Here is a 27193-nt window from a genome sequence, read left to right on the forward strand (position 1 = left end):
CCTGAGCTGAAATCAAAAGTCAGCCACTCAACCAACTGAGCCACCCAGGCACCCCACCCCACTAGCTTTTATGAAAAACAGCAACAAATACAACTTTAAAAATCCCATGACCAAATAAGTTAGTACTTCTGGGAAACCTCACCTCCTGGAGAGAAAAACAGAGCGTACAGATTTTGGCTGTCCAGAGACCCCCCCCATGGTCTTTACACTTGGGCTGGCCTAACACGGCCTAATCTAACTCAGCATGCCGATGCAGCAGTACTCTGCCAGCCTTACTCGGGCCTGAAGCCAAAGGGAAGATCAGCAATGCCGATTCTGTCTTTATCTAATATTTTGATATTTTGTTTTAATTTTGCATTGATTTGGATTTCTTAAAATGTGACATGAAAATATGACTTATCTTGATGACTGAGTTTTTTGGCTCCCCCTTTAAATTCTGTGCTCAAAGCTAGCACCTCACCCTTCTCCCAGCCTAGCTGTGCAGAAAAAGCTCCCTCATCACCCCAGGGGCAGGCTCTGCTATGAGTTCTCGAGATGATCATGTGCCACTCAAGGCTAGCCTGTTCCACTGTCAATCACCTAAAAGTTAGAAAAGTTGTCTCCCATCAACCCAACCCTTGGCTTCTGGTTTTGTCTCAGAGAACCCCATAGAATAATTCTAATTTCCCCTTTTACGTAATGGCCCTTCAACTAGTAAAGGATGGCTATTTCATCCTGTCTTTTCTGTTCCTGATTAAACACTGTGCTTCTCATAGAACTTGGATTTCCAGATGATGTTGATTGCCATTCTGGTTACTCCACACACGATTTTTTTTTTATGTTTCCACTAAAAAATTATGATGTCAAGATCTGAAGATAAAATCTGGCACTGCCTTGATCAGTGGCCATCTCCTTCCTTTAGCTGACCCCTGTGTTCCTCTGATACAGCCTAACCTGCTTTGGTTCCATGGCTTCCATACTGGTCTTTGAACTCATTTTGAACCTATGGTCAAATAAAAACCCCATTTGATTTGGGGTTTTTTTGCATGAATTTTTACTAGAGTACTGTCCTTACAGAGCAATAGAGTTTTAAATCCAAATGCATTCTTGGTAAATTGCATCCCTTTAGTAATCTTCCATTATTTTGATCTGTACAGATAGTTTTGAATCTTTAATCCACATGTATTTAATTGCTTAAGTGTCCCACTTAGCTAGGTGTAGTGGCATGCGGACAGATCCATTTCATAAAACATTAGGAGACGATTTCTTTTTTTCTTGTGCAGTATCTCTAGCCTTCTAGTTCAACGAGTCCATTTATAAATATTGCATTACCGTATCTTAGTGATGGTGTTCAAGTCACAGCCATGGCCATAAATGAAAACTCCTAGCTCTGCCTCATTTCCCATGAATGATTAATTCATAGGCAATGAATTGCAGGTGCAACTTCTGCATGTTGGCTTAATTGACCCTCTCCTTTTTTTTATCAAAGACAATTTCCCTGGGAAATTAATAACTGTTTACACCTGTAGCCGCTCAATCATGCAGGTGGCAATCCAGCTGCGGCTTTATGACCCCATGCCCAGATTATCCCAGGGTTAAAAATCAGAATAACAGAAGGTCATGTGTTGAGGAATATGGCTCTTTAGAAGGGTTTCTCTTTCTCATCAAGGAAATCCAACCAAAGAAAAATCAACACTGAAAAAGGATAACATAACTCACCTGGGGCAGGACCGTATAGCACCCTGGGAGGTCATCATGATTGACAAGCTGGACTGCTTTCTCGTAGGGGTACTTCAGGAAGCAGTGCCCGAAGTCCACCTCTGGGTTAACCATGTGGAGGGTAGGTACAATACACCTGCTCAAAGGAAGGAGCCCATTAAAGAATTCACAAGGATAGCGAGCTTGTTTACATATGGAGAAGGCAGAGTTCCAAGTTAAACACCATTTGTCACTGTCACAAAAGTTTTTCTCTAATGACTATATCAATCATTTTCAAATCTCCTCTCCTGTCATCCCTATCCTTAGCCCCCAGTCACCACTTTTTAATAAAAAAAAAAGGGCTGGAAGCAGGACTCTATTTAAACAGCAGTCTTCCATGGTAATGACTAACATTTCCATCGTTTTTCATATTTGGCCTTGTTTTGCCAAGGCGCCCCCACAGTTCCAGATCCTTCGGGTAGTGGATCGGTTTCCAAGTCAAATAGGGCCAATGCCACCAGCATGGGGTCCTAACTAGCTGTGACACTTTGGGCCAGAGTCCCCCAGGGACTAGCTACAGTCTGTACCATCCTAAATTATGGTAATAATTCTAATTCCTGTGCAGAACAGCTGTCTTGGATCAGTAGGCTCAGACAGCTGCTCGACCCGGAACTGGCACGGACAGTGGTGACAATACAGCGCCATGGTGAGGAGTACTGGTGTCTGAATCAAGAGCCAGGCTCAAATACTGACCTTAACAGGTACAAGCTTGAACAAGTTGCTGTCCCTCCCAGAGTCCCATTTTGCTCAGAGGTAAAATGAAGGTAATCCTAGGGACTGACGAAAGCATAATGAACTCTTCTCAAAGCGTTGTGGGAAATACAGGAGGTAATGCGAATGAACAGCATAGCACAGTGCCCACAGCACTGAGCAAGAGCCCACTCAGTGAGAGCTGATTAACCTGTGCTAGAGGGCACAGCAAGCTGTCACTGCCTGCTCTCTGCAAGTTCTAAAAGCGATTCTTTTGTTGAGGGTCTTCAAGCAGTTCCTACAGATTGCACCAAAAATAATGACATGAAAGAGAGTCTTGTTAACCCAAAGTTTGAGGTTTAGCATGGGATCGGTGTTCATTTTTAGCTAGAATGGAGTTGCCAGTTGACCTGATGACTTTCATAACGCTAATCCTTTACTACCTGAATACTGTGGTTGATAGGACTTACAGTATTCGACTTGGGTCACAGAGTATACATGGCAGGAAACACATAGCTGCTTAAGACACCCCCCGCCTTTTTATTAAATCAGGATTTCCTATTGCTACCTGCTGGGAAAGGGGGCTGAGGAGGGGGAGTATCAGAATAGATGCACCCAGAAAGGAAAAGAAATGCAAGACTAGGCAAAAAGGTAAACCTGGGTATAGAAAGGACCAGATGAGAGCCTTTGCTGTATTTAAACAAACAAAATGATTAGTTAGGTCTTTGGAAGGAACACTAAGTAGACCATTGCAAGGCCTTGACCTTTAAGTCTTTTACGGTACATCTTCCACAATTCATGAGACCTAAACCCTAGGGATGGACATGTTATCAGGTTTTTACTAAGTAATTTCATGTAGATGATGGCATTTTCATACATACCCCCTAAAGTCCCAGACCTGGACACCTGTTTGCTTTGGCAAAATTGTGGCCCATGATTTTATTTATTTACTTAGGATCACCGTCATCATCAGTGTCACATTCCACCCTGGGAAAGACGGTAACTTGGTCAAGGAGACACAACTGACAAATGGCAGAGCCAGGATCTTCAGCTGGCCCCAGAGCTCACTGCTGCCTCTATTAAAACACAGAGAAGGTGGGGATGGTTCTGAGGAGTTGATGTGGTTAGAGGGCCTCATTTGGGCGGCATTTAAGTCGTGGTAACAGTGTCCCAAGGCAGGATGTCTCGCTAAATGGATCTCCCACTGCAGGACTGTGAACACTGTTCTTTCTGGGCATAACCTTGAAGTACTATATTTAAAGATAAAAATAAAAACCAGCAACTGGTCATTTTTTCCTGGTAAAACCTTTTCAGTTATTTACTGGGAAAGGCAGACCATTAGAAAGCACTATTATTCTTAACACCTGCAAAACACACACACACACACATCCCTTCTCTTATCTCCACCAAAGGTGCAGTTGGCTGTTCCAAAGCTTTGTTGTTTGAATATCAGATTTAGCTTCCCTTCCCAGGAAAGCAGAACAAATGCAGTGGGAACTGATTGCAGGCGTGCTGCCTTTAGGAGATGCAGCCCGTTACTGGCAGCCCAGGGGATGCTGGGGAAGAGAGAAAGCAGGTGAGTGTGATACCTCGCGGTAATTAGGAGCGCCAGCACTTCTTCCCCGATGCCCTCCACATCCACCACCAGCGCCAGCTCATATTTCTGCACAGTGTTGGAGCACAAGGTCACCTGGAAAGAAAAAGGTGAAAAGCGGCTCTCTGCAAGGCCAGCCCTCCCTCTGCTCAGGGGGGAAAGGAGCAGGGGAGGGCCACCGGATGAGTAGGGCTTCTAAGTACTTTATTATGGGATGTATGGCATTTTACATTTTTAGTGGAACAAGTTACATTTCGGGGTCAGGGCCTACTGAGGTTTTTCAAAGGCCAGGTTAGAAACCAAATGGCTTTTAGCACAATAGGTTTGCTCATTTCTGAGAAGACTGTATCAGAGAAGTCATATACCTGCATCGGGGGAAAAATGACCCTGAAGGATGAGCCATATCAAACAAATTTTAATTACTCAATTTAAATTGTTCTCTATGCCTCTGGGCTATATCCATTATGAAAATTCAATACACCAGTAAAACACTATAGCTAAGTCCCTCTTAGAGCAAAATAAATGAACATTACCATGACAGTTCCAGAAACCGGCATAAGGAGTCAACTAAATAGTCTTTTCAAGAAAAATCAAAATCTTGGGATGCCTGGGTGGCTCAGTCAGTTAAGCATCTGCCTTCAGCTCAGGTCATGATCCCAGGGTGCTGGGATCGAGTCCCACATCGGGCTCCCTGCTCAGTGGGGAGTCTGCTTCTCCTTCTGCCTGCTGCTCCCCGCTTGTGCTCGCTCGCTGACAAATAAGTAAAATCTTAAAAAAAAAAAAAATCAAAATCTTCTCTCTCCCCTTACCCTCCATATTATTAAAGCAGAAAACAGGAAGCTCCAAATAAAGGTCTATTCAAGGACAATATGTGCCCAGTATATATATTTTACCCTATGTTTTGTTATTTATTATTGTGAAATTTTACATTCAGGCTGTTGAAGTCTTGTCACAATTTTTAATTGCTTAAAGATGATTTGTAGTGGAAGAGATACTTCTAAATGTGGAGAACAGCTTCTGACATAGGTGAAAGCTTTTCTATCTATAAATTATGTATGAAGGACTAATTAAAAATCTTTTCTTGGTTGCAAAGGGAATCATTGGATGCAAATTCTAGTCTACGCAGACATGGTTGAAGTATAGTTCAGGAGCGAAAACTGAAGCTTAAAGAAAGCTTTTCTAAATATAAAGGGGAAAAGAAGATGGAGCTGTTGATTTGGAAAGCAAACTTGTCAGATTCAGAGAGAAGTAGTTGCCCCAGCATGCAGAGATGCCTGGAGTGAGGAAGCCCTGTTTATATCTCTGAGCCAAGGTCAGAAGGCAGAAGAACAAGGAGCTCTGGCAGAAGGCTGCTAGATGGATGCCATGGCTTCTGAAGTCTTCCTGTGTGATGTGCGAGAGGCAAAAAGGAAAGGTAGGTAATGTGTAAGCTGAGCACTAAATACAAAATAAATTCTTTGCAACAGTGCTTCTTCCTGGGAAAGTCACAGGTAGAAACTGCTATGATCTGAATGGTTGTGTCCTCCCCACTCCCCCCGCCAACAAAATTCATATGTTGAAGTCCTAACCCCAGTGTGATGGTAATTAGGAGGTGGGGCCACCTGGGGGTGATTAGGTCATGAGGGTGGAGCCCTCATGAACAAGATTAGTGCCCTTATAAAAAAGATCCCACAGAGCTCCCCAGCTCCTCCCACCATGTGAGGACTCAGGAAGTCAGCAGTCTGCCACCTAAAAGAGGCCCCTCACCAGAACCCTACCATTCTGTCACCCTGATCTCAGACTTCAGTCTCCAAACTGTGAGAAATAAATTTCTGTTGTTTATGAGCCACCCAGTCTTGAGTATTTGTAAAAATAGCAGCCCAAGCAGACTAAAACCACAACCCTGAGAAGTTATAACAATATATGATATAAACCTCATTAGGTGCATGGAGAAGCCCTTGGAAGAGCCAAGAAGTCCCAGAAGAGAGAGATTGAGGATGAGTGGATTCATGGTGAGATATTATAAAACATTTAAAACAAATGTGGGGGATAAGACCATAGCTGAATTAAATATTCAAAGATAATGACTAAAGAGAAAATTACCAACCTTAGCTATGGAAGCCTTATTTTTTTTCTTTCCCAGAAAAAGATAAAATAATTTCAACTTAGTAGCCTTCAATAATGCTAGACCTAACTCTTCGGAGAAGCAAAAGTAAGTGAGGGAGGACAGTAAAACATTTCTCAGTTAGCTGTGAAATAATTCTGCTGGTGGCCATAACGAGAGCATCACACTGTGGGTCTAAATATAAACCACTGTTAGGAATATCACATCTACATTCATCATGAGGTCCAGATTTGTATTAAAAAACTGGGTATCATCTGTGGCACAAATCTGGACTTTTATTGGTATAACCGATTTGATTCTGAAGGAAAGTAGGCCTTAGTTATCAATGAATTCTTAAATCTTTTAATATTTGTACCACCATGTACACTATCTATAATAGAGCAGCAGTTACACTATGAATCACTAGGATCCATTGTTCTGGTGAAGGCAATGCATCTAGATTCATGGAAATGCCCTAGAGCAGTGTCTGTTCTTTTTGCCCAATATATTTGTAGCTAGTTTCTCTGGCCCCAGTAGTTTCTTCCTTTACAGGCCCACTTTTCCATGTGAATTAGAGGCACTCTCTCCCACTGATGGTGGGCATGGAAAGCACACCTTAGCTGTGGTCCTAGTAACTATTTGAGAGTTTGGCTCCTTGGCCGTATGTGCTGGAAGGCTGTGCACTTTACCCTGATAGCAGCAAATCCCTGGGGGCGGATGGTGCCACTGCTGGGAGTGATGGTGAATTCTTTTGGTTTCATAATGGGTATTTCATCCTTGCTCCAAGATGGTCTTTTGTACTCTGAATACTGATCGCAACTTGAGATGCTTTTGTGGCCATCGCCATCCCCAGGGACACGCAGTTGGAAGGTCATGGGGACCAAGGAGGTATTATTGAGGGAACACATCAAGGTATGAGGGAAGCCTGGAAAACAAAATGTGAGGTAAGAAGTAAGAGCCCCACTATAGCGTCCTTTGAACTTTAACCTCGGCTAGCATTGGCAAACCTCTCAGATGAACTGTCTATGCAACTTATTGTTACTTGCTTAACTCTACTTCTCCCTGATATAGTCTTCAATTGTACAATCAATGAATGCACTTCTTTTCTTTCTTTCTTTCTGTTTCTTTCTTTTCCTTTTTCTTTTTCTTTCTTTCTTTCTTTTTCTTTCTTTCTCTCTCTCTCTCTCTCTCTTTCTTTCTTTTTCTTCTTCCTTCCTTCCTTTCCTTCCTTCCTTCAATGAATACTTTTATACACTTACTATGCAGCAACAATAGACATAAAACCATCCCTTGATGTCCATCCAGGATCCTCTCAAGAAGCAGCCTCTATTATCTGCTTGGTGAATAGTCCTCCAGTAGTATATTTTGCATTTAATTTTTTGCATAGAGTACGGATTTTTTTTAAGAAATTGAATCCTCTTTGCTCTTTTTATTTGCCAATGTGTGAAAGGAGAAGCCTGTGTGGTTTTCCCTACTGTGTGACTTAGAGCCTGCCAAAACATTCTATAACTCATCCTGGACCTGTCTGAGGCTCATGCACTCAGGGTCGATGACACAAAATCGAATAATAGCCTCTCCTAAGAGAGACTTTACAATCTCCTTTGGAGCCAGCCAGAGACCAACACACCGGCTTTTATCTCCCTTAGACAAAGCTATTTTGTCATGTTAAATCTAGCCTTCCTACGTTCAGTTCAGGGAGACTCCTGGTCCTTTTCTAAAAGATACGGATCCTCCTTGCCTGGCAAGCAATAAACTGAACTCTGTTTTTGGATTCCCAAGGTGCCAACTGTATCTCCTACCACTTTCAGAACAAGAGGAGAACAAATACGCATATTTCTACTAGAGGCAAACATTACTCTTTCTACCTTGAACCCTACTGCAATAAAACACAACTGATCTCAGGAGCAGTTATTACATCACCGCAGGGGGTATTTTGACTTGATCTACTTCTGGAGATCCCCATGACTGAGCCTTTGTCTACACATTAGGGCTGCTGGAGGAAACACATTTATATCTCCTTTGTGATACCACCTGCCAATCTACTTGGAAGAGATCTGTTACGGAAAAAGAATTGCCTGATTAAGTATACCTGAAGGATTTTCTTGGAAATCCCAGAGCAACTGCTCGAAAGTCAGTTTCACAATCATGTATTGCTGCATCCAACTTTTCTGAACTCTCCCAGCAAGGACTCCTGAAACTATAGATTCCTCACCCTTATTTCACCTGACCATTTATGGAATAAGCACTCTTAGAATGTAAGGTGTATTTTGGAAGTTGTTCGTATAAGGATTCACACGGGTCCTTCCAAACTATTGCTCAGACTATTTCCCTGAAGCTAGAAGTTTTTCCGAGAATAAAGCCAGTTGTAAGCTCCTAGCTAGAACAATTCCTTTCACAACTACCTGTAAACCCCATATTGCTTGTTAAGAAGCCTAAAGAAGGGAATATTATTTGATTAAAGACTGCATGGTCATTACTAATCAAAGTGTTACTTCTAGGCTTCTGCTTGCATCAAATCCTAATACTACTGGGTTTAGGCTTTCCTCATGCTTTCTATGATTTTTTTTCCCGCTAACCTTTGTAAGATCTTTCTATAATCATTACAATTAAGATTTTAAGGGACAATACAATTAATTTACACCCCACTTAACACCCTCCTAAAGTCAATTTAAATATTTCTTCTTGAGTGAAATATGACCGGTTCATACCTGGGCCATGGGAGACAATTACCATGCTGCTTTTTTTTTAATCTCTATATTTATCCCAGCAGCTTTGCCCTCAAACCCTAATTTCTCTGACCAAATTACACAACGGTCAGGTCCACTGAATACCTGGAGCCTTCTAAATTCCTTATTCTCATTCAACATATTCTTGTAGCTCCTGAAAAATAGTGAGTGTGCAGATACTGACCCTGCCCCTTTGGGTCTATCACCTGGCGTATCAGTTGTTACTTGGTCCGTTGTACTCTTTGATGAATCTGAGGATTTATCAAAGCTTCAGTGTTCCTTCAGGGACAGTCACCACCCAAATTCTATAATCTGACTCTCTCATGTTACTGTAGCTTCAGTCAATCTAATTAATTATTGTATATGTCATCCAACATCCAATCTTACCATCAAAATATTTATAACCATACTTTAAACATTTCAGATATTAACCAACAGTATAATACTATTACCTCTCATCAACTTTAGTGATTTATAATAATCTAACACCACCAATCCCAACAGGCCCTGATGCCAAATCTAGAATCTTCATCTCTAAGCAAACAAGGCCCTCTAACACTAACCTATAACAGACACCTCTTCAAGAATTCGCCTTACTGCCAATATGGGGACAATATTACCAACTTCAGTTAGCTCAATGTACTCCCCAACACTACAAGTCTCTGCAAACCTTCTTTAACTCCATACAATATGCCAGTCATCCTGAAATAAATTCCTGAAAATAAATTCCAGAAAATTCCTCCAATCCCTGGCTTATTCCTGTAACAGTTAATTTTTCTTGCATCTGCAACTATATGCACCCTTATTGGTCTTTCATCCCTGAGCCAATAACATGTTTACTTTTGTCTGACTCATCAAAGCCCTAATTGCACACGTGAGATAGTAATTAGGAAGTTTCCAATAAAAAACTCTTCCATGGATGATGTTTCTTTGTGACCAGGAGGCCAATCTTCCTGGAGAAATAAATAATGACACTTTGGATAAGAGTCATGAGAGAACTCTAGTTCTAACTTTGGGACTTAAAAAGATTATCATAAAATAATTTTGAAATTGCATCAAAAAATTGTCTCTGACTTTGGCTTTTACAGTGCAGAATCCAGAAGAACAGCAGGTAGCTTGAATTAACTGACCCAATTGGTTTTGAAAATGAAATAGCCCTAGATTTCCTGTTGGCAAGCAAAAAGGTATGTTTTTGTTAACATTTCCTGCCACACTACAGAGAAGATTAAAGAATCCACATCCCAACTAAAAGAAATGAAACTTGAATTTTGAAGTTGGACTTAGGAGGGTTAAGTTTCATATCTCAGACCTGGGGAATCTTGGGTCCTGTGTCTGCAGTGTCTTCCTGCCTCTTGTCTAGCTGCCTTATCACCAAATGGCTCAATAAGATGTTATACAACAAAAGAAAAATAAGCTATTTCTAATTTTCACCTTAGCTAGTTACTAAAACTTCTAGCTGGACCAAGCATGAGAAATCGCTGTTGATTAGTATTTTTATAGCTCTAGGAAACAATGAATTAATTACCCAATAATGACCTTTCCTGTATACTTAGAGATAAGAACAGACCAAATGGAAGACATTAATGGGAAAAAAACCTACCTAGCTTTGGAGCATGCATAAATGGTTTTACCCACTGTGTTACCCAGAGTTTGTCAATATCAAATACAGCATTTTTAATAAATCAATGGCATTCCGGGCATATATATATATATATATATATATATATATATATACACTTCCTGTTGGCCATATTTTGTTGAAATGTACTAATAGGGGCTTTGATGCTTTTTAATGTTTGGATTCAGATATTCTTGGGGCTCACAAATTGGCTTATCATTGGTATAGTACCAACATTAACCTTTCAGCAGTGAACAATAGGGCAGATTCTAGACAGTGAATCAGTATGAGATTTCTTGGAGTGACTGAGGTGCTTATTTAGATTCTGCTTTCTCCCTCCAGGGCAATATGATATAGGGCACATTTTCCAAATATTCTGTGTTGGAGTTCATATTTAAATGCCTGTGGAAGGGTACACTGCTGTCATGCATCAGTCATCCAGACCTCTCTGTGGACTCAGCTGAGCCGTTTGGAGGATAACTGCATAGATCTTTGGGTAAGTAATTCACCTCTTATTGTGGATCAGTCATAGTAACCCTGGAGAGCATGTCTGTCTTAGTTGGCCATCAGACAATTTTCAAGTTGTAAGTCACTTTTACTTTCCTTCAAAAACTCTATCACTTAAACGTGCCCTACAAATTTATACAAATTTCTCCAGCCATTTTCATATTCTATGGTAATAAAGAGACATTCAACTCCATTTATATAAATTTTCCTATATGTTAGAAAATGTTAAATGTTAAAGCAACTGAAAAAGGCTCTATGAATCAGCTTTTTGTAAAGAAGAGATATTTTTGTAAAGAAAACTTTTCCCCAAGTAGATGGGCCTACTCAAAGCAAAAGAACTGAAAATCAAAATGGAGGAAACAAAGAAAAATGGAAAGGATTGTGCACTATGGATTCAGAGTAGGGTTTCTCAAATTATTACCTAAATTATTTTTAAATTTCTAAATTAAATTATCACCTCCTCAAAGAACCACTGTGATGAATTAATTTTCAATGAAATCAATTAATTAAATGTCATTTAAATTAGATTAATTTCTCCCTAGTGAGAAAAATTAAATACTAAGGAATAAGATTCTGTTGGGTAGGGCTGAACTTTGGAGGACCACAAACATTGATTAGATCATGCTTTTTTTTTTTTCAACCCCAAACAAACAATTTTTGCCCCTTTGGGGGCAACATTACCCCTGTTCACAGTACATGACTTAGATCTCATTTGAAATACTCATTCTGCTACTGCTGTGTGACCATGGGAAGTTATTTAACTGTTCAAATGCTCAGTTCTTCCAGCTCCAAAATGGGAATCCTAAATAGCATCTCCTCAAAGGATTGCTAAAAGGTTTAAATGTAGTACTGCATGTAATTCACTTAGCAGTGACTGGAATATAAGCAAGAACAAATAAACGGAAACTTTTACTGCTAATGCCGTCATTCTTTATTATTAGAAATGCTGAGACAGGAGGAAATGACTCAGGGAAGTAACTGAGCAAGGAGACAACACAAAAATATAGATGTCTTCCATTTGGAGTGATAGAACACCTGAGTCAAACCACCACTGAATTCACTTGAAACTTGAGAGGATCTCTGTGAACAGGATGCTGTGTAGCCAGACTGGTGAATCAGAACCTGCATATAAATAGAGTGTTCAGGTGGGCACCTGAGGGGTGCAGTCAGTTGAGCATCTGACTCTTGCTTTCGGCTCAGGTCATGATCTCAGGGTTGTGAGATCGAGCCTGGCACTGGGCTCCCTGCTCAGTGTGGAGTCTGCTTGAGATTCTCTCCCTCTCCCTCTGCCCCTCCCTGACTTGTGCTCTCTCTCTAGAATAAAAAATTAAATCTGATTAGATAGATAGATAGGGCTTTCAGAACATTCAGATAGGAGTGTGAAGCCTAAGGCTTTCCATTTTTCTACTGCTGGAAAAGCCGGGATGACCACAGGCTGACAGCTCTTAGTGCCCAGGACAGGGTTATAACTTCCACATACAAACTAGGAAATGACACCAAAATGCACTGCTGCAGAGGAAAGAGAGAACATTTCTAGACCCTTTTAGCTATTACCCATAAAAAAATGGTAAGAGAGGTTCTTTGTAAACCTTCCTCCTTCCATGTTGAGAGAAAAGTAATTCCACTCAATTTCTAACTTCAAATGGAAAATACTCACCAAAGGAAACATCACCAAAGTGCAGAGCAGGAACATTAAAATGGAAGGTAGGTCCAATGACGCAGCCTCTGGAAATAGGAATACAAATTGGGGGAGTGGATAGAGAATCCAGTGAATTCAGAGTAACAATCAGGAACTAGGGAGACAATAAGTCCTAAAAACCATCAACTGGCATTAAGTCAGTAGGTAGTCGTGGCCGAGTGGTTAAGGCAATGGACTTGAAAGTGGCATTAAGTCAAGCATAGAATCTGGCACTAAAAGAAACTACAAGATGATGGTCTATCACAGTGGTTCTTAGAGTTCTCTTTTAAAACTTGAACCACTGGATTTTAGCAAATGACGCTGTAGTTAACTTATCACCAAATTCCTACCAATGAATGAAGCAGAGAAGACACATCACCAAACCAATGGCACAGAATATTAATGTGGATAAATACATATCATAGCTTTATCATGCTCTATCCCTCATTCCCTGCCCTAAGCAGCCACTAATCTATTCCCATTTCTCCTTTTGGTTCTGTCAGTTTGTCCTTCACATATCTGGGGGCTCTAATGTTAGGTGCATATATGTTTATAATTGTTATATTGCCTTAATGGCTTAACTCTTGTCATTGCAAAATGTCCCTCTTTGTCTCAAGTAACACGTTTTATTTTAAGTCTATTTTGTCTGATATTAGTACAGCTTTCTTTTGGTTACTGTTTGCCTAGTGTATCCTTTCCCATCCCTTTTAGTTTCAACTTATTCATATTTTTGGATCTAAAAGAGCATACAGTTGTATTGTGTTTTGTGGGTTTTTAAAAAAATCCATTCTGCCGATCTCTGCCTTTAAGTGTTAAATATATTTACATTTAATGTAATTACTGATAAAGTAGGATTCATGTCTTACACTTTACTCCTTGTTTTTTATATGTCTTAATGCCTTTTCATTCCTCTTTTTCTCCATTATTGCCTTCCTTTATGTTAAATGGATATTTTCTTAGTGTAGCCTATTAATTCCCTTATCATTTCTTCTACTGTATTTTTTAGTTAGTTTGGGGAATATTTGAGAGAATGGGCAATCACATCCTGAATTTGGAAAAATAATTCACAGAGTCAAAGGTTAAGACAGTAGGAGTCATGCAACAGGAATGTCCAACAAACTCAAATTCGTGAGTCACTGTACCTAATATACAACCTTGCATGTAGGAGGTGCTCAAGAAAAGTTTAAGTGAATATCCAAAATACACATTTATTCCTAATAGAGTAGCAATGTGTATGTATGTGTGTCAATAAATGCAGTATTAATTATTAGGCTGCACTTAATTAGGGAGTGGGCACATGAAATTGGAATGGGCTTTCTTATTCAACCTGAAGGACAATTAGCCTGTCTTGGCCAGTATTTTCCTTTTTCCTACATGAAAAGTAAAGTTATGGTCTTTTAATACCCTATACATTCTTACCCTTGGATAGGGTGATTATTATTTTTATCTTAAATATTTATAAGAGCAGAGCTTTAAGGTTTTGTCTTCCCCGTTTTGGATGGAGGCCCATCAATGATGCTGGATGTTGTGGAGGATACTCATGATTCTGAGCGATATCTCTTGAAGTCAGGAAGTCGGAATACCTTATTCAGCTGGGGCTTTGAAGAGCTGGTCTGCTGGAGTTTACCAAGGACCCTCAAGGATCAGACAATCTCTGAAAGGGAGATGGAGGTTGCATTTGCAGGTTTGCTCTTCCTGCTTCTCCAGAGAACCATCTCCATTGCTTGTCATGAGATGTGAATTGTTATTGAGGTGGGAGGTGAACTAGAGCTCACATAATGTGAAAAAGTACTCCTGTCCTCCTCATGTTCTGTTTATCACTGACAGATGTCAACCGTGGGCCAGGATGAGCATGGTGCCTCTTCTTGAAGAGTCAGTGTTACTCAAATATTTAGAAAGCAACACTGATTTTTTTCTATTATCACAACCACAGATGTATTATGGAAGAAAATATAAATGTCTTCTGAATGTTTCAGATAAGTCTTGAGACTTAAAAAGAAGTTTAGGATTATGGCAGTCTGTCTCAGCCATGCCACAGAAGCCCTAAGACACAAACATTCATTCACTCTCCTTATTTGTTAGAGGTTGTGTTCGTTTGCTAGGGCTGTCATAACCGAGCACCACAGACTGAGTGGCTTAAATAACAGAAATTATTTCCTCATAGCTCTATGGGCTGGAAGTCCAAAATCAATGTGTCAGTAGGGTTGGTTTCTTCTGAGGGACTCCCTCCTAGGTTGAAGATGGCTATCTTCTTTTTATGTCTTTACAGGGTGTTTTCCTACCTGTGTGCTTGTTCTTATAAGGACACCAGTCACATTGTATTAAGGCCCACCCATATGACCTCATTACTTCTTTAAACGTCCCATCTCTAAGTGCAGTCCCATTCTTAACTGGGTATTAGAATTTCAATATATAAATTTGGGAGGACACAATTCACTCCATCACAGGGACACGTAGGTGGAGGAATTGAAAGAAGTGGTAATAACCTTTAAGCTTATCTTGAGATTCTGAATTTCCAGTAACTATCATGAGACCAAAAATTTTCCTAGGATTCTTCAGGCCACAATGTCTATGTTATCTCCAGACCCCAAGGGAGACCTTAGCTGTAGATGGAAGGAGGTCCTGCTAGCAGTAACCATAATAAGAGAGACTGCCATGGTAATTAACAACCTGGTGCTGTGAAAATCCAAAGAGGATCTGCGATGTGTTCTGCAGACATGATCTCTCTAAGCACCAGGAACCAAAGTTGTAGATCTGCCCAATGGGTTGGTCATAGAAAACTTCTTTTTAAAACCTGAGGACAAACTCTGCTATTAATGACTTTCAATCATCACAAACAGCTGGAGAAGCCATCAAAGGACTTCAAGCACAAAAGCTGCAAATGTCTAGCCTAGGATGACTGACGCTCTAAGTAGACTCCTTTACGATACCTGGAGGTATTATAGGTATGAGCATTTAAAAATTTTACTTAAAACAAAAATGAAAGATGAAAGTTTAGAGAAACTGGGATAAAAGTTAAAGCCAAGTCCAGAAGATGATTTTATCTAGGTGTTACTGTAATGATTTATTTTCCCTAAATATCCTAAAAAAGAGAGTATAACTAGGAACTAGTTTAATGTTTTAAGTCCCTATTTTATAAAGCTATAGCTTGTAGAAAAACTAGATCCCCAAAAGGCATCTGTATCCACATTATAATAGTAAGTTACACGTGCTCAGTAGGTAAATGCTGGTGGAAATTTAAAACACTCCATTATTTTGATGTATTCCTACTAACAAAGAGAGTTATGGACATCCAAGACACGATCTGGTTTTGAAGTTTAAGAAAGCAGTAGATAAAAGCTTCAGTTAGCTTCCACATTAGTTATAGATAATATCTTACCTAATGGTCAATTTCACAGGCTCAGGGGACCCATTGACATTGACCAGGAACACTTCTTCAAAGTGCCCCAAAATGGCAGAACTGAAAGAGATCTGGACCGCCTGGACTCCATTTGGTTCGATGATGCCTTCCGTGGGGCTGAAAACAAAGCAGGCCCCCAAAGCCGAAGTTGGAGGGATCACGTTGAAGAGGGCATCAATGCTGCCTTTGTTGGATAGTATTGCCTGTATCAATAAAAAGCCAAGAATGCAAAGACAGAGCATGAACATCTGATTTATTTTCACATAAGCACGTGGCTGTGCTGTTTAATACCAACCCAGAGAGAGAGCTGCAGGAATTAAAGCCAGAGACAAACTCCAGGGGAGAAATGAACAGTCTTCCACCTTGAGGGTTTGAAGATAAGAAACCCAATGCAGAAGTAATTTTGTGTTTTTAGTATCCTCTTTGGAACAGAGTTGTCACATGTACTATAGTCATGTTCTAAATACTGATTGTAATTACATCTACTGAAAAGAGGCCTTAAAATGCCTTTTCCTGATACTCTGTAGGGTAACTGAGGGAAGATAGGTATTTATCTTATATGCATGAGAAGGTTGAGAACAAGTGACATACTGAAAAATAAGAAGTCAGAATAGAGGAGCAAGAATTACCTAAGCCTCTGTTTATAATGTGCCTGGAGAATGTGAACGAGACATCACTGTGGATTCCAGATGACAAGGATTCTCTTTGTTGTGCTATTAGATTTCATTCTATTGGGATACTGTCACCTCAAACTCTATTGCATGGATACAACTCTATTGCTTGGGGATGCTTGTGTAAGCAACTGTTTTACTATAGCAAAGTTTTATTCCTATACACCATAGGCCCATATTTGCTTGCACAGTAGGTATGTGTATGTAAAAAGTTCATGCCTGGCATTCAGAGTTGTCCACACCTGGCTCAATCCATCGCTCCTGCTCCCACCTCCCGTGGTGCCTGTCGGAAGAGCTTGTGCTTTAACCAATCAGCTCTGTTCCTGGGCTTCTAAGACAGTCTCTATTCCTTGCCAATGCTTACACCTGAACAGGTGCACAGCACGTTCTTCTATTTACATACTGCCTTTGACCTGCACTCAAAGCACTGAAGAGAAAGAGCACCAGGAGATCAGGAAGAAATGTACAGAAAGGTATGGGGGCAATGTCAGGAACCTAGAAGAAGCCGAGGGAAGAGAATTTCCAGAAGGGGTTGAATGTGGACAGAGCTGACCGGGAATAAACTCTAAGAAAATGTTACAGATTTTTTTTTAAAGATTTTATTCATTTATTTGACAGAGAGAGACACAGTGAGAGAAGGAACACAAGCAGGGAGAGTGGGAGAGGGAGAAGCAGGCCTCCCGCCAAGCAGGGAGCCCAATGTGGGGCTCGATCCCAGGACCCTGAGATCATGACCTGAGCCAAAGGTAGACACTTAACAACTGAGCAACCCAGGCGCCCCCAGATTTTTTTTTTAATTAAAAGACATCCCTGCGTTGGAGAAGAAAGGACTCCAATAGAGTGTGACTGCAGAATCCAGAGTCCAAATGTTTAGGGAGCGAGTGAGTACAGAGGAAATAGTGGTTGATTATTTGAGATTCCTGTTTTGAGAGGATAAGAGGTGAGGAGCGAGAGTGGGGGCGGCAAAGCTGTGGGAAGTATGGCAGAGGAGACCCAGTATATTTATATTAAATGCAATCATGCATACTCAGTACCCAGCCCACATGTTTGTTGTAGTAAGAGAAGAGGGCTAGGTAACCAAGGGAATGGGGTCTGGGTGGATGTGGGGTGTTCACCAGCTCAAGTTGCCTCCCAAGAAGCAAAGAAGAAGGAATCAAGAGCATGTGTAGAATAGAGTCAGGGGCCTTTGCAGAGGAAAACCACCACTTTTTCCAAGAGAAGATGGATGATGCTCCAAGAGAGATACCTAACTAATTGTTGCTTGATATTTTATTCATCTTTTTACATTCATTTTCCATCCCCCTCACTCAGTTTTAAGTTTCCTGGTCACAGAATTCATGCTTCACCCTTCATTCCTTTTAAACAGACAATGTAGGAAGTGATTATGGCCAGGGACTCAGAAGCCAAATTGCCTGGGCTCAATTCCCAGTTTTACCAGTGACTTCCAAGCTGTGTGACCTTGGGAAACCTGCTTTGTTTCTCTGTGCCCCAGTTTCTCCATCTATAAAGTGTAAGTAGCACTAACTTCTCAGATTGCTGTGAAGACGAAATTAATTTATGTAACTCTTAGAATAGAGTGCCTCACAAAGAGGGCCATAAACAACAGCAATTGCTGGCTATTTTCTCAGTGCCACACAGAAGGGGTTTGAAATGTGCCTGTGCTGAAGAAGTGACTGACACACATTAGTGGTAACTTAAAGGCAACTCAAAGGTGTTAGTGGTAATTCAAAGGGAATTCCATTCAAAGGGAATTGTTTTTCTCTCTAAGGAGATGCAGGATTGCCTTTTTATGTTTTGGTTAACAGCAATATTTTACCCAGATTTTGTACAAGGCACCAGGTCTTCCATGTTCGAGAACATGCATGTCATTCCTCTCCCCCTGGGAAAGAAGCACGTTCATGTGTATGCAGAATCCAGCAAGTCATTTGGGATGAAATTCTGAGACCTTTGATTACCTTACCCTTGCAGTCCAATTCCTTGGGGAGAAGAAAATTTATACTAGAGCTTCACCTTGTTTGCCTTCTAATTACACTGGGGAATAGTGTACACTCTTGGAGCTGTGGTTTACTTTTTACATGTTTGCTAAGCTCAGCAATGACTAAGGGCAACAGCTAGTTATTCAAATTCGTCTCAAGGAGGTAACATAATAAATTGAAAGAGAGATGCAATGAGGCATCAGCACTAAATACGCAGAGAGTGCAAAATATTCCTGTAAGAAGCACCTTACCATGTCCTTCTCTGCCAATGCACAGTGCTCAAAACTGCCCATTCTGATGCAGCACCTCATCTAACACTTACTTAGCTGGCTGAGCTTTACTTTACTGGTCAAATCTAGGAGGGTGGGAAGTGGTGGCCTCAAATACACTTTGGTTAAATTGATAAGAAATTATTATTACACTCACGGAAAACTTAACCATTTTGCATCAGAACTAAAGGTCCTTTTCTGATGTGGCATCCACAAGACACAGTCTGTGAGATATGAGGGAAATTCACCCTGGATAAATTACGGACAGAATGTGAACTTCATAAGAAGCATTGCACATTTTTTTCCTCCCAAAGCGACTCTTTTTTCAAAATGCGAAAGACAATGCAACATAGTAGCTATATGCCGTATTTCAGTTCATGACAGACATGTGACTCGTTTCTTCATTTAAATCGTGTTCTTATGTATATTCCATCTCATTATGACATTAACATCTCTATTTACCTTTCACACCGTCCCACTGAGGCCACAGGTACTTTAGTGAATGTGGGGATAAACCGCACTGTAGGAAGCTCTCAGCAGCAACCAAGCATCTGCCTCCCATGCTGAGGTTAGGCTGAGAGCTGAGCTGGCTTATAGGCTGGATTTGCTCATGGTGAGAGCCCCGGGATTGAAAGGGCAGCAAAAAGCCTTTTCTTCCCAGGATACAGGGCCCCAGTAACCCAGTGCTCGCTCACATTTACTAGCTGAACGACCTTGCCAAGTTACTTAACCAACGTAGCAGAGTCAGGTTTGCTGTTTACTGAACCCACTTCCTCTTTCTCCTGTGCTCACAACTAGACTGCATTTCCCAGCTACTCTTGCAGGGATGCACAGCTGATGGGATGTGAATAAAAGTGGTGTGTGTCACCTATAGGGCCAGCTCCTAAAAAAGGTCTTCCGAGTGCATCTCTCCCTGCTCTTTCCCCTTCCACCTGCGTGGACACATGTGAGGCTGCAATCCTGCAGGCCACACGGTGGGGGGGCAGAGCTATGAGCTGGAAGGAGCCAGGGGCCCGATGCTCTGCAGAGAGCTGTCGGCTGAGAGGTAACCTTGCTTGAGACTTTGTGTGAGCAACGAAACAGACTTGTCATGTCTGAGAGAGTATAGATCTTTGTATTTGTTACAATATCTAGCATTACCTTAACTAGTAAAATTTCTCTTAAGTGCCAGCTTCCTTGGCTATAAAATGGGAATAGTCATTGCACCTACTCCCTAGGGGTTAGTGAGGACCAAACTAATGAATGTAAAAGTACTGGTATTGTGCTCAACATACATGAAGGATGATGTTGTTGATGGTATTAACCACTCTCTGCCTCTTCTTGTTCATTTGTAGAGCAGGTACAATAAAACCTGCCTTTCCCGCTTTTGTCACACGTGAATAAACGTGTACACAACACAAGGAAGCATGGAACCTGACACCTATTTGCCACTCATTAAATAATTGCTTTTTAAATGGAGTAATAACATTTAGAGAAATACAAACATTTAAAGTTTATGAATATTTGTAAAATAAAGTTTCGATGGTTATAATTTGATATAATGTAAAAAAAAAAAGTACCCTAGATACAAAGTTAGTGGTGAGGTGACAATGCAGTAATTTTGATCCTGAAGAACCCATGATTACATCTTGTAAAAGGATCATTTTCTATCTAATTGGAAAGACAAAGCAGGGAAGTTTCAAACAGAGAGTTCCAGAAAGTACAATGACTGGTTTTTAATCATGGATTGGAGACTAGTGCATTCAGAGAAAATGCTGAAGTATGAAAACAGCTGTCCTCATTAGGGCATTCTGGAAAATGTGAAAGTTTCTGTCTTCTGGTCTGTAGGATTTATGTTGTCAGAGAGCAAGCATTAAATGGGTGGGGAGAAGATTATGATTTTCCCCTTTGCAATCCATAAGATGATGAGAATAAAACCAATTAAAGTATGCCTTGAGGAAACTTCGAGGGGAAACCTTCAACAAGGCTAGGAAGCAAGGAAAAGCCAGATCATTCCACAGTCTGAGTGTGAGTAATAGCAAATGGATGTGATTCGATACATTTTCTATCAATATACACATACACAAAATAAAATAAACCTAAAGAGCTAAGTACTATTTGAGTCTCAATGAACAATTCTAGTGCTTACCTCATAACAATGTACGGATCCAGTGAAAACTTTTCCAACGTCCAGCATTTCAAAGTTGAAGTGAATCTTTGGTCCCATTCCTTCCCCTTTGATTCGGAGGGGCAGACGGATCTCTCGGCCTATAAAAACAATTCAGATTTTATTACCCTGAAGGATGCTTCATTACCCCCAAATTAAGCACAACGTGTTGCCAATGTAAGCAATCAACAGTACTGCACTGGACCCAGGGAACTGCGGTTTAACCAATGCTGACGATTTAGCTTATCTTTAGGAAACAGGAACACTGGTAGTTTCTTATCTTTAGGGAGCAGCTTATATTCTAATTTAGGCTGATATTTTAGCAGAAAAAAAATTTTAAAAATTTAACCCAGTCTTAATGGTATTCTTAAGTTTCTTATTTTTAAAAAAAAAAGTAATTTCTCTAAATTAGAGAAGGGTGACCACTGATTGATGCTTCTTATAAAATGAGAGTCACCATAGGGCTCCAAAGGACATTGTTCTCACTGATTTTCCCTAGATTTAGGAAGATCAGTGTATTAAGGGATCTGAGTCTAGGCGTCTTACCTGACCCTTACTTTGCAGACTTTCTTTCAGTAGAGGTAATGGGATCCACTAAATGATATCCACGATTGCACATCCACAGTGGACCCAGGGTGAACAGAGAACACAACTTTTCAAGTATCGATTGGTTTCATTTTCTTTTTAAAAATGGGATATCTTCATTTGATAATACATGGTCATTATAAAAATATTATAAAGAAAATGGAAAATTCTCACATAATTCTATTACCCAAAGATCACTATTAGTATTTTGGTGCCTATCCTTCCATACTTTATCATATTTAAATACTAAAATACTACATGAAATCATATTTAAATAGTAAATACTATATTAAGTTTTATATAAATGAGAGCATATCCTATATATTATTTTGTAACCTGCCTTTTTTTTTTACTTAACAAAATACCTGCAACGTTTTTACATACCATCACCTGAAGACGAGGTAAGTATTTTTAACCAGTCCCTCTTGTTGGATATTTAAGTGGCTTCCAACTTTTCTTTTCTTTTCTTTTTTTTTAAGATTTTATTTATTTGAGAGTGAGCAAGCAGGGAAGAGGGGCAGAGGGAGAAAGGCTTCCAACTTTTCATTCAACAAATTACAATGTAATTAATATCCTTGAATGCATTTATGAACAATTTTCCTACATTTTCTTTAAGCACCTTGAAGATATTCTATTGTTTCTTGTCTTCCAGGGTTTCTATTGAGAAGTCAGCTTATTGTCTTATTGCTCATTTGAGGTAATATGTCTTTTTCTCTGACTGCATTAAGATTTTCTTTTTGGTTTTGGTTTTCAGCAGTTTTACTATGATGTTCCCAGGTGTGGTTTGCATGTATCGTTCCTGGGCTTTGTAGCAGTTCTTGAATACATAGATGAATGCCACTCATCAGTTTTTGGAAAATGTTCATTCATTGTGTTTGCAAATATTGCCTTGCTCCATTTTCTCACTTCTTTCCATCTGGATAGATAAACTTTTGCTACATCCTCTTCAGCTCTGATGCTCTTTTCTATATTTTGTCTCTGTATGCTTCAGTATGAGTATTTTCTTTAGATTTGTTTAATTTCCAGTTTGTAAGATTTATCTCTGGCCATACAAGAGGCTATTCAGTTCTACTAAGTTCTTAATTTGTCATTATAACTTTGGGCGCCTGGGTGGCTCAGTCGTTAAGCGTCTGCCTTTGGCTCAGGTCATGGTCCCAGGGTCCTGGGATCGAGTCCCACATCGGGCTCCCTGCTCTGCGGGAAGCCTGCTTCTCCCTCTCCCACTTCCCCTGCTTGCGTTCCTGCTCTCGCTGTGTCTCTCTCTGTCAAATAAATAAATAAAATCTTAAAAAAAAAAATGTTGTCATTATAACTTTTCAGTTCCAGACTTCCCATTAAATTTTTTAGAGTTTCCAGGCCTCTGCTCAATCTTTTTTTTAAAGAACACTGAATCATGGAACACTCCATCAGAAACTAATGATGTGCTGTATGGTGATTAACGTAACATAATAAAATTAAAAAAATAAAGAACACAGAAAATCTTTTCAACATTTAAAAAAATCTGTCAAATAATTCTATTTTCTGGCTCTCTGTGGCGTTTCTGTTGTTTATTGTGGTGTTCTATCAGACTGTGTTGTCTCCTCATGTGCATGGTTATTTTTGACTGAGTGCTGGTCAGTGTATATAAAACCTGGAGTGGTCATTTGAAGCCCTGAGAAGACATCATCTTCCTCTAGCTTCTGGCTGGTGACTAGGGGGCATTAGGATTCCCTATTCTTACCACTCTCAGCTAAGATTCTGGGAGAGAATTAAGCCCTGTACCAGGTCATTTGAGTGACTATCTTCTCAATTTTCCCAAGAAGGGTATATAGCTAGTAGTATCCTAGATATAAAGAAGATGTTAATTCCTCATACATAAACGATGCCTTAGAACATTGGATATTATCTCCTGGAACGCCAGTGAAGAGGAACTGTTGTAATCAAATTGATAATTAAAAAAGAAGCCAAAGCTGAGCTTCAGTCATTGTGAGGATTGGTGCATTTCTAGTTCTTACTTCACTGGGTCTCATCCTAAAGTTTGGAAGGTTACTAGAGCCCTTTCTCCTTGGGCATCCCATGAACTTCTATGTTTCTTCCCTAACTCTACTTAACTTTTCATCTTCTCTGTAGAATCTACCAAAAAGGTGATATTGCTAAGGATAAAGTGGCCCCCACAGTCTGATTGTCTTGGTTTCCTTCTTCTCTTGGATCTTGGCCCTATAATTCTTCACTCTTCTGTAGGTCTCTTTTGCCTTCAAAAGGCTTTGAAAAAATTTTGGCTTGCTCCTCTAGTTGCTTTTAGAGGAAGATGGGAGGGTGGGGGAGAGAGAATCCAAATTGTCTAGCCCACCATTAATGGAAATAGAATTGCCAGAACCAAGAGATGCACATCTGACATTTTGATAGCTATGGCCATATTTGCCCTCCAGAATGGCTGTAGGAATTTGCACACAAACACCAACAGTATTTAAAGGTTTCTATTTCTCCACACCCTCCCTGACAGTGGAGATACTATCATTTTTGAAAATCTTTGATAATTTGATAGTTTATCCTTAAATTTACACCATTTAAATTTTTTTTAAAGATTTATTTATTTATTTGAGAGAGCAAGAATGAGAGAGAGAGAGAGTATATGAGAGGGGGGAGGGTTAGAGGGAGAAGCAGGCTCCCTGCCGAGCAAGGAGCCTGATGTAGGACTCAATCCCAGGACCCTGGGATCATGATCCGAGCCGCAGGCAGATGCTTAACTGACTGAGCCACCCAGGCATCCCGGATGTAATATTTAGTATGATAGCAAATGTGCTTTGAACAACTAAATCATATTTCTAACTTATATTATTATCATTATAATGACTTGTGGCACTTATGTTCCAGTCTTTTGTTGCTATTTAACTTCTGTATTTTTTTTTCTTTTTAAAGATTTTATTTATTCATTTGACAGGGAGAGAGAGAGTGAAAGCAGGAACACAAGCAGGGGGAGTGGGAGAGGGAGAAGCAGGCTTCCTACGGAGCAGGGACCCCGATCCAGGGCTCGATCCCAGGACCCTGGGACCATGACCTGAGCTGAAGGCAGACGCTTAACGACTGAGCCACCCAGGTGCCCCCAACTTCTGTATTTTTAATGCTTTCTCTCTATGCCTGCCTTTTTAAAGTCAGGAGTAACTGTCTCTGTGTCCCCCTCTAGTGCTTGGCAACACAGTGGTCATTAGGCAAGTATTACTTTGATTATAAGAAACAAGAGCAATCTTAGCAATATTTGGGACGGCTGATTCATTCAAAGGGTTCCCCCTAATCCGTCTGATCCCTGGAAAAGAGGTCCCTCTGAAGATCAGGTGTTTGTGTTGACAATCCTCTAATATATAAGTAAAATTTTCAGAGAACGTCATCAACTTAACTCCATTATTTTAGAGTTCTATTGACAATGATTTGTATTCCTTGGTCAAGAGGAAAGTATTTTGACAGGGATCCAACTTTCAGAACAGCAAAGAAAGAATTGCAAATATATTGTGGAATAAACAGCAAGACTGTTTATAACTGTCACACTTAAAGCTTTCCCCATCTGTTACCCTGACTGCCTTCCTTAATAATAATAATAATAAAAAGGAGATGTGTTGTAATAAAGCAGTGAGCCAATGTTTCTCTGGGAATTATTAATTACTTCAAAGGAGATTGTCTTATTTGTAGCTAGCCAGGATAGAATGGGAATACAAGAGATAACCAGGCTTGCCTTTGTGAGAGTTAGTCTAGATTTTAAGGTTGCATTACAAATGCTACTTTTCTGCAAGATTTATGAAGCAGGGATTTTTCTTGTCTTGGCAAAAGAGCTTAGTGAAGGAAGCTCTAATGACAGATTCCTTATTAGAAGAGCAAAGTATTAGGGGCGCCTGGGTGGCTCAGTCGTTAGGCATCTGCCTTCCGCTCAGGTGATGATCCCAGGGTCCTGGGATCAAGCCCTGCATCGGGCTCCCTGCTCAGTGGGAAGTCTGCTTCTCCCTCTCCCACTCCCCCTGCTTGTATTTCCTCTCTCACTGTCTCTCTCCCTCTGTCAAATAGATAAATAAATAATCTTTAAAAACAAAAAAGAGCAAAATATTAAAATGTTTTTTGAAATAGGGAAGTTTCCTATCTCTGATTACAGTGTCTTGGTTTCACACAAGCAGCAGAGAGATGGACTACAGAACCCCCTTTAACAGCCCTGAAGTCCTTGAATGCAAGAGATCACATTGCATTAAATTCCAGGAAATATAACTAGGGGCTTTCAAAAATTTGCCCGCTATCTTAGATGTCCAATATTATACTTGAGCTCCATTCCTTTGCAGTAAGACAAGAAAGAAGAGGGGGGAAAGTATAAGTAGGTAGAACAAACTGCCATTATTCACATATTTTGGGACTGTCTACCTGGAAAATCCTAAAGAATCTATAAATAATTTTTTTAAATTAATAAGATAGACTTATAGTGATGGTTACACCAAATCAATATGCAAAAGTCAACATAGTTGTTGACTTATGTGCATTTCTACATACCAAAACAATCAGAAAATATTAATTTTTAAGACACTATTTGTAATAGCAACAAAAACATAAAGTACCTAGAAATACATCAATATATACTTAAGATCTTCAAGGGGAAAATCATAAAACTTTATTGAAAGATATTAACAAAGATCTAAATAATGGACAACTAGGATATATTCTTGAAAAGGAAGACTCCATGTCATAAAATTGTCAATTTTCCTCCAACTGATCTGTATCTATAATTTCAATGTTCTGTTAAAACAAAATGCTGGCAGGCAGAATTTGGTGGAATTTGACAGGTTGATTATAAAATTTAAATGTAAAATCAAAGGGCCAATAATAAGCAAGACATTCTTTAAAAAGAATAAATGAGAATGATTTGCCCTCCGATATATTAAGATCTATTATAAAGCTACTGTAATTAAGATACTGTGGTATTGGGGCAAAAGGTGCAAAATGACTAAGGAAACAATACAGGACTCAGAATAACTGTACACATATACGTGAATTTAATTTATGGACAGAACAGGTGCTGAATGTCAATACGGGAAGATGGACTAGACTGTATAGAGCCCAAACAACTGGGCAACTGCATAGGATCTGTGGTAGACCGAATAATGGTGCCCAAAGATGGTCGGTGTCCTAATTCCTGTAAATATTACTCTATATGGCAAAAGAGTAAATATTACCTTATATTGCAGTGATTAAGTTAAGATTTCTGAGGTGGGGAGATTATCCAAGATTATCTTCATTAGCGTAGCTTAAAAATTGTCTTGAAATCAGGTAGTAGTAGCCTTCCAGTTTTGTTCTTTTCCAAAGTTGTTTTGGCTATTCTAGACTCTTTGCATTTCCATATGAATTTTAGAATCGGCCTGTCAATTCCTGCACACACACAAACACACACACACACACACACACACACACACACGCAGCAAGAATTTCTGTTTGGATTGCAATGAATCTATAGATAAATGTGAGGAAGAAATAACATCTTAATGATATTGAATTTACCCACTTTT

At 39.9% G+C, this 27193-nt stretch overlaps 1 protein-coding gene across 2 annotated transcripts in view; it reads right to left on the reverse strand.

Moving 5' to 3' along the window:
- The window catches only part of HYDIN (HYDIN axonemal central pair apparatus protein), a 342401-nt gene that overhangs the window by 199286 nt on the left and 115922 nt on the right, over nucleotides 1-27193 (reverse strand). For both annotated transcript variants that reach the window (XM_027618048.1, XM_027618049.1), the window contains exons 11-16: nucleotides 21078-21196; nucleotides 16013-16236; nucleotides 12613-12680; nucleotides 6794-7029; nucleotides 4017-4117; nucleotides 1699-1834 (exon numbers count right to left, since the gene is read on the reverse strand). In XM_027618048.1, the coding sequence (XP_027473849.1) occupies nucleotides 1699-1834; nucleotides 4017-4117; nucleotides 6794-7029; nucleotides 12613-12680; nucleotides 16013-16236; nucleotides 21078-21196 (884 nt within the window). The remainder of the gene's footprint in view (nucleotides 1-1698; nucleotides 1835-4016; nucleotides 4118-6793; nucleotides 7030-12612; nucleotides 12681-16012; nucleotides 16237-21077; nucleotides 21197-27193) is intronic.

The sequence above is a fragment of the Zalophus californianus genome, chromosome 17 (genome assembly GCF_009762305.2).
Source record: "Zalophus californianus isolate mZalCal1 chromosome 17, mZalCal1.pri.v2, whole genome shotgun sequence".
Lineage (NCBI taxonomy): Eukaryota > Metazoa > Chordata > Mammalia > Carnivora > Otariidae > Zalophus > Zalophus californianus.